The sequence below is a fragment of the Frankliniella occidentalis genome, unplaced genomic scaffold (genome assembly GCF_000697945.3).
Source record: "Frankliniella occidentalis isolate FOCC.00 unplaced genomic scaffold, Focc_3.1 Scaffold18, whole genome shotgun sequence".
Classification (NCBI taxonomy): domain Eukaryota; kingdom Metazoa; phylum Arthropoda; class Insecta; order Thysanoptera; family Thripidae; genus Frankliniella; species Frankliniella occidentalis.
The window spans coordinates 1,166,309-1,174,133 of NW_026267148.1; the positions used below are offsets into that span (position 1 = coordinate 1,166,309).

Sequence of the window (7,825 nt, forward strand, 5' to 3'; positions counted from 1 at the left end):
CGGCATGGTAATGCCGCGCTCGAATTCCGCCCGACCGACAAGAGCCCCGGTGATAAACACCGGTCGTGTTTTGTGTCCGGGCCTGATGGTCTGACTGATCGGCGCCACTTTGCGGCCTTTTGTTGACAACGTTATTCGGCGGGACGTGACGCGAGCGCGGCGTTATGGCGCTCCATTATTCATCCCGTGCGCTCATTATTAGTTTGCAAACTTCGGCCCCGCTCGGCCCCGCCCGGCGCGCGCTCACCTCACCTCGCCCCGGCCCGGCCGGCCAGGTGGAGAGCTGCCTCTCCTGGGGCCCAAGAAAGACTTCTCGCGGGGCTCGGCCCCCGCCGGCCAGCGGCGGGTTAATCAATGCCGGTTCTTTTTTTTTTTCTTGCTTGTTCCGTCCTTTTTTTGTTTCATTGGCCAAAGCACATCATTATTGTACATTTCTTTTTCTATAAGGAAAGTGCGATATGGTTAATGTAGCTGTATGGTCACACAATTTACAAAAGATTTTATAATGAAAATTACGAAGAGTGTTGTAAATTTTTGAGAATTTTTTTTTCACGGTGTCTGTAGACGGTTGATTCTTGCCCAATCTGCAGTAAACTACCCTATTATCATTTTTTGGAAGGTGCGCGCGTGCGTGCGTTGAACAAATCTAACGCAGGCATTCTCTGGGATGAGGCGAAATGCCAAGAGCAAGAGCGAAGGGGGAAGTCTTCAGTGCCAAACAAGGCAGTCAGCCGCACTCCCTGCACCACCCCTCACCTCCCACCCCCTCTCTTACTCCCTGCTCCCTCTCCTCGCTTCACGCATTTTCACTTTCTTCGTTCGAAAGTTTTATGGCATGTAGTTGTGTGTGCGTGTGTGTTTTTACGGTGTTTTATTTCATTTTTTAGATTGGATTGCAAAGGGAAGAAAGGTACGCGGAAATGTGTGTGTGTGTTTGTGTGTGTGTGTGTGTGAGAGGGGGGGGGGGTAATAAGCGGAATGGCATGCCTTATCCATCCTGGCCGTGACAAGGGTGTGGCTCGGTGCGCCCGCGCGCGCGGGCGTCGCCATGGCAACATGTAGGTCACGGTGCGCCGCGCGGCACGCACACGGCCCTCGCGGAACGGCCTCAGCAGCCATTAGGAGGACAGATCTTTCACGTGCAGATACAGATAGCGGCTAGGTGCCTAATGACATCCCCGCACCACCCTCCTCTCCGCCTCGCACGCAATCACGCACTGACACACGCGCGCGCGCTCGCACCCCTCTCACTAACACACGCACGCACGCACGCACGCACGCACACATCGATCCATGACAACAGGATTCAATTGGAAGATAGGTACGACATGGGAACTGCCTATAGGAGTGGGCTTAAGAGAGGCTTAACATAATCGATCACAGACATGGATCGCGTTCTGCTGCGTCTGTCTCTGCTCTTACGCACTTTCGGATTCACTGTGTCGACTCCGTTACCCTGCCACGCTATCTTGAAAAGTACTTTGATTCGTACCCCCGCCTGTAAATGCACGGGACTGTGATTGGTGCAGTATTTCTGTTTTTGATTGTAGGGTTGTAACCAATCCGTCCTCAAGTGTCACATGTTACTCCCTATGTGCAGTAAAATCTTTGCTGTTTCACCCCACGCCGTCATCGTCTGGCAGTGTGTGTGTGTGTGTGTGTGTGTGTGTGTTTGCGCGTGTGTGTGTCCGTGTGTGTAAGACTGTGTTTGTACTGCGTTGCGTGCTGCATGCGTTGGCCCACATAACAGTCAATGCGCACCATACATCATGGGGTCGCAACGTCCCGCCCCGCCCCGCCTCTCGTAGGTCCACACACTGCTTCCCCCTCAAGCATGCAGCAGCCGGCAGCTCATCGACTCCTGCCTTTTCTGCTTTACATTCTCCACCCCGCCTTCCTCCCACCCTTTCTGCTTTACATTCTTTGAGCTGCCTTTCCCATCACATTCCTTTTTTTCTGCACTCGCGCATTTATTTCTTCGGACCTTTTTTCATCATTTCTTTCTTTTCCTCTGGTTCAAACTAGCTGTCATCCGCGTTTGTTTTTTGTGTTCTCTTTATGTTTTACTGCTTTCTTTTCTTCAGTCGACGTTGTCTAAGGTTTGGTGTTGAACCACAATATTGCAACGTAAAAGAAAAAAAATAAAGTATCACAATGTCGTTCCGTTAACAGTAAGACACACTCTTCTAATGCAAGTTCTGCAAGCAGACTATTAAGTCCTCCCATCGCGAAATCGTCAAGGTGGGAACGACATTAGAAGCGAGGAAATTCTCCGGTAAAGGCCTGCTGCAATTGAACGCCGCTCTTGGAGTGGAAGAGGGGGTGGGGCGGGTTTCTAATTAATTTAATGCGAATACTGCGGCAGCCAGCAGCCTCCCGCTGGTGCTGAGGCGCCGGGCCGCCGGGGTAGGGGCGTGGGGCACCAGAGGCACGCCAAGTTCCCACCTCATGTGTGATCACCGCCCCGCGCCCCATTGTCAGGCGGGGCGTGGTGGGGCGGGGCGGGGCGGGGTGGGGTGGGGTCGGGTGAGGCGGCGGGCGTGGTGCGGCGGCGCAGCTTCACCTGGGGTACTGATGCTCTGCTCCCCCGCCCCTCTGCGGTGCCGGTAGGCCGGGCCCGGCGGCGCGCTGCTCGCACTCGAGCACGCGGCGTTATTGAAATCCAAGTTTTGATGAGAAAGTTGCGTTCGCAAGCGGCGGCAGCAGCGACGCGCGCGGGTGGCGCGGTGTCTTGGGGGAGGCCGGTGCCACCGGCGCCAAGCGGGGACAGCCCCCGCCTCAGGACGCTCCCGTAGGTCCCGGATGCACGCACGCTCACGGACCTGTGTTCGACTTCTGTGAGGGTGTCATTTTCGTAAGGATCGTGTATTTCTCTAACATCTTTCTCGTGCTCTCTCTCTCTCTCTCTCTCTCTCTCTCTCTCTCTCTCTCTCTCTCTCTCTCTCTCTCTCTCTCTCTCTCTCTCGTTTCGCGCACCAAACGGGCTAACTGTTGGGCTTTTGCGCTGCCCTGAGAGAGGCGTTAGCCAGAGAGAGCCCCCAAATGCCATGCTCTTTTTTTTCCTATTGCCAGCAAAAAATTTTAGACAGAGAAATATTACGCTGTGGTCCGTAGCGCACGCCTCTGTGTGTCAGAGGGAGCGCGCGCGCGAGAGAGAGAGTTTGTGTGCGAAGCGATATCGTGCGTGACTCTGTACGCTTTGGTAAGGTTGGAGCGTGATGTGGGTGTAATAAGTTCTTAATGTTGCAAACAAAAAGAAGAAGGTGGGGTAGGGGGATGTTACAGGTTCTTGCAGAGCTGGGGGACGTTAGGCTAGACATGCGAGGTCCGTGAGTGTAAAAATAGAACTTAAGACAAAAAATTAAGAAGGTGTCCCTTTACTTACACCTCTCCCCTTCATTTTTCTCTCTAAAGGGCCCGGTTCAAGAAGAAAGTCGTGTATTTGTCATGTTACACCAAACTTGAGGTCTAAATCAATTTTGGTAGGTCAAATATTTAGATTTTTCAGGATCCGAAGTTTTCTTCGATTTCCAGGCTCCATTTATAGGCTTAAGTATGTTTGGTATGTACAATTATTTTTGATGTGCCTTACAGGTTATTTATCGGTTGCAAATGTAAAGTCATACAGGCGCACTGTACATCTGAAATGAGAATCATCATACAATTAGTTTGCGTGAAAGTGGGGTTGATGGTTGATTATTATTCTTTGTATCAGCAGCGGAAGTGACCCTTGTTCCTGCATTTTGAGGCCGATTTAAATTGCAGAGAGAGGCATTATGCCACCTTGTCTCGCCAGGTCTAAGTCCTTGTTCGCATTCCTTTCCTTTCTTCCTTTCCCTATCTCTCTCTCTTTTTCACTCTTTCTCTCTTTCTCTCAACCCCCTGAACCCTCGCCACTCGCCCCTTGGCCCAGCGTCTTTCTTGAGCTCAAATCATTCCAGCCACCGCCTGGCCTTAAAAGGACCCATTGAACCCCTCCTGACCATGTGCCCCCCCCCCTCCCCCCTCCCCGTCCACCCTGCTCTGCCCCAGCTGGCCGGCTGGCAGTGGCGGGCCCCGCTCGCGCGGGCGTCTTTTTCGACGTTCATTTACATAGACCGGCGAGTTTATTCGTGTAATTTACGACAAGCGCGTCTATTGTTCATTCTCTAGGCAGGTTCTTCTTTGTATGCAAAATGTTGCCGTAAATTACGATCTCGACGCCTCGCCATTCGTCCATTATGCGCGGCGATGGCTGTTATTGCTCGGGCTTTTCAGCGCGCGGTGTTGTGTTGTTGCAGAGCTGTGTGGTTTCCAGTCCTTTTCTGTTTTGGACTCATTTTTTTCCTCCCAGTGGACTCGGTCGTAACGATAGTGGATGCGAGTCCGGCGCGGGTCACGTGTGTCAGGCGCACGTGCGTCGGAAGAAAACAATATCGCGATGTGACTAAATCAGGACGCATGGCTGCGTAGCGCCCTACACACACACGGGGTCAGTGGTGCAATACAGCCGGCGCAAGCAGCCAGCTTATATACTTTGTCATTTTTTTCTATCCCGTCTGTAGTATAGGCTGTCGCGGCATGTCTCCCCCGCTTTACACCGGAAGTTGTCTGTGACTGCTGCAGTCTTAACCTTACATTCTTCTCTCTGTGCGTTTCAGTGCGGCCGCTGTCAGTGACGCTGCTCGGCGACAACCGGCCGTTCAGCGCCGAGAAGAACTATGAGGTGTCGTGCGAGGTGCTCGGAGCCCGACCGGTGCCGCAGATTACGTGGTGGAAGGGCAACACTCAGCTTCAAAATGCTAAAGAAGTGGTGAGTACAACTAGTAATCGCAGCGATATGAACGAAAGATATTCTGATTGAGGAAGGACTAGTATGTGACGATGTGTTTTACTCCTAAAACATGGTCATATTTGCCTTTGTGACACGCATGATTCTGGCCGAACAGATACACATTAAGAATAAAGTCGTCATCTATACTTATAAAAGATGTGGCGATCGCGTGACGAGTTATCTCCAATGCATCATAGTCAACTAGCCAAGTTACCGAAACTGAGGAAAAAGTAGTCTTTTGTCGGACCATGATTTTTTAAAAAGAAAAAAATAATGATTTAAGGTATGACGTGCTAGCAAAACAAAAGGTATCTGGTCATGTGTGACATACATCAGAGAAAGTGAGGTGCCAATTAAATATTATTTTAGCTTTGTTCTACAGTGGCAGTGGCATCCTTTGTCCTTTACCATTAGACGATGACAGCCACCGCTGATGAACAGGCACTCCTTATTAGATTGACTCGCGCCACAAGAGTCTCACACACACTTATGCGCCACCCAAGTGGCGTGGCACTGAAGATTCAACCTGATTACGAGCAGAGTGGAGCTCTGCTGTGGCCACTTTATGACCTCCTTTCCCTGTCGAGTATGTATGGGATGGTGTAGACGTGCGAAGACTGTGCTCTTTGACACCTGACTCCCAAGGAGACTTAGTAAAATATATCATCTACTGAAAACTACCCATATCCCAGAGGGCAGAGTTATTTCAATTTATTACTATTTCTCCAACGCCGCGCTCCTTTTCCTCGTCTCCGTAGCGGGGATGCTGGGGTAAGGGGGGTAGCTGTGGTGTCGCTGGGCCGAGGAGCAGGACCACTTTGTGCCAGCCTCTTCAACGCGCCCCAGCAGCCCAGTGGCCAGCGCGGTGGCCAGCGGCCCAGGGAGCAGGAGACTGTGTAAATATTTATCCACGCCGCAGAATGAGAGAGGCTTAGACACTTCGCTGCAGGCCGAAACCGAACCGGCTTCACTCTGTTCTGTTACGCGGAGGTAGGTGCTGGGCCAAACGGGATGCATTTAAGAAGAATGTGGTTCAATGCGTAGGCTTGGTCTTGGTGTGTTATGTTTGGGTTTATGTAAGTGTCGGCGTGTGTGTAGGGTGGGAAAAGGGGAGGGGGCGTTGTGTCTGCTAATAAAACGAAAGCATAAAAAGCGTTAGTTTTTATGAGAGAAACTTAGGAAGTTCACAAATTCGCTACACAGTACCTGTTTTCGAATACATAAAAGAAGTCGCTGTAAATGCCAATAACTTACCTCTCTTACCTAACTACTATAGATATACTATCTTCTTAATTTCTGGGACAAAGCCAAAGTACGTAGCGAATAGTCAGCATCTTATTTTCGCGTATGTTGCACCAGATTTGTAGCGGATGTTTCATGGAGCTTGTCTGAGCGTGTCTGCTTAGTGCTTAGTTTCCATACTCCGGACGGCTGTCGTCCCGGTGGGTTACTCTGGCCACTATGGCCTCAACACGATGACCCCTTCCCTTAGAGATCTCATTAGTACCTTTGTGTCCCGCCTCCTACTGCCCTGCGCACCGCATGCTGCTCAGCCCCAGCCTGATAAATATTGACGTATCCCTTAATCGCGTTGATTGGGGACACAAGCCGGTTGGGATGGGGAGGGCCTGGCTCGGAGCGTACCTGCTTGTTTCAACCCCACAGCGACGACTGCCGCCAGGATAATCAGACCACCATCGCTTCCAGGTTCGCTCGTGGCTAAAAACACTGCTGTTATGTACCTTACAGCAAAATTGCCTCGAAAATTGCTCTGATTTAAAGAAAAAAACGTTTCGAAAACTGTTAAAGCTGTTACTTCCAAGTCCTTACCTTCACTATGAAAAATATGAAATTTACTATATTTTCTGAGGAAATAATCATGTATCAGGTGCTTCAGAGAAGACGCAGGTGCGGGCGGGTTTGCCTAGTCGCTATCCGTTATGCGCCATGGCCCCTTAGGTAGGCAAACCCGCCCCCACCTGCGTAATCTTCTCTGAGTCACCAAGTTCTTTAATAAACGGCTGTTAACTTCGATTAACATCAGACACTCCCTCATCTTCAAAGAATTTTGAAAATCAACAATTTCAGATCTTAAATTTACAAATTTTTTTTGGCAGAAAGTTTTTGTGTAAACCTTACAGATATTTTTGCAAAACTTGTGTTATACCAGTGTTGTCTACGCAAAACTGTGTAATAATAAGCAATATTTCTCTCAATAAGAAAATACGAAGCAATCAATTTGGTTCAACCTTATTAAATTAAGTGCTGGAATCACGGAATTGGTTGACAAATGTTGCTCTGTTGTGGTTGAATGTCGGGAGTTGGGGCGTTCAGGTTGACCCACAGCCTCACGCCCCGGCCGCGCCTGAGCCCGGGCTTGGCTACAATGCGGCCTCGTGAGGCTTCGTCACCGCTCAGCTTTTTGAGGCTCTCATTGTGAGGCATTGTGGCAGCCACGCCGAGCAGCGTGCTGCCAACAGCCAAGCTGAAGCGAAAAAAGAATACCATCAGTATAAACACAGTTGAGTACAAGAGATGCACTTTCTTCTGTGTCTGGCTTTTCTTGGGACTTCCCGGTCGTATATCTTAATTTCCTGTGTATTTAACAGCATATTTTAGAGTATGCAATTTGCCTTTCTTGTCAATGTCTCGGATTTAAAAATGAAATATGTCGCTTATTGCCTGTTCACTTTTTATTCTGCGAGATATCGAGGTGATGCAGATGACTTCTGCACAAATTCACCAAATTTCTCAAGGAACAGAACGGCGATCTCACCTCTCTCCGTTTGCATATATCCCACGCCACTATCGAGCTGCGCTAGCCGAGTGTTAATGGCGGTAGCTCAGCTTCGGGCCGCTGGGCCGCTGCTGACGAGAGGATGCTGTAAGGGATGCTGACAGGTTAATGCCTCGACGTCCGAAAACACTCGGTGCCCTAGTGTGCTGCGCTGCTAATCGAATAATCGGATAAGGCGCCCCGGATGCGACCCCAGTTAGGAAGTGTGTGTGTGT

General features: G+C 50.3%; 1 protein-coding gene across 1 annotated transcript in view; it reads left to right on the forward strand.

The window, feature by feature from the left end:
• Nucleotides 1-7,825, forward strand: part of LOC113210666 (protein turtle homolog B) — a 359,298-nt gene that overhangs the window by 289,226 nt on the left and 62,247 nt on the right. Inside the window, exon 7 of the mRNA XM_052264309.1 lies at nucleotides 4,641-4,792. Within this exon, the coding sequence (XP_052120269.1) occupies nucleotides 4,641-4,792 (152 nt within the window). The remainder of the gene's footprint in view (nucleotides 1-4,640; nucleotides 4,793-7,825) is intronic.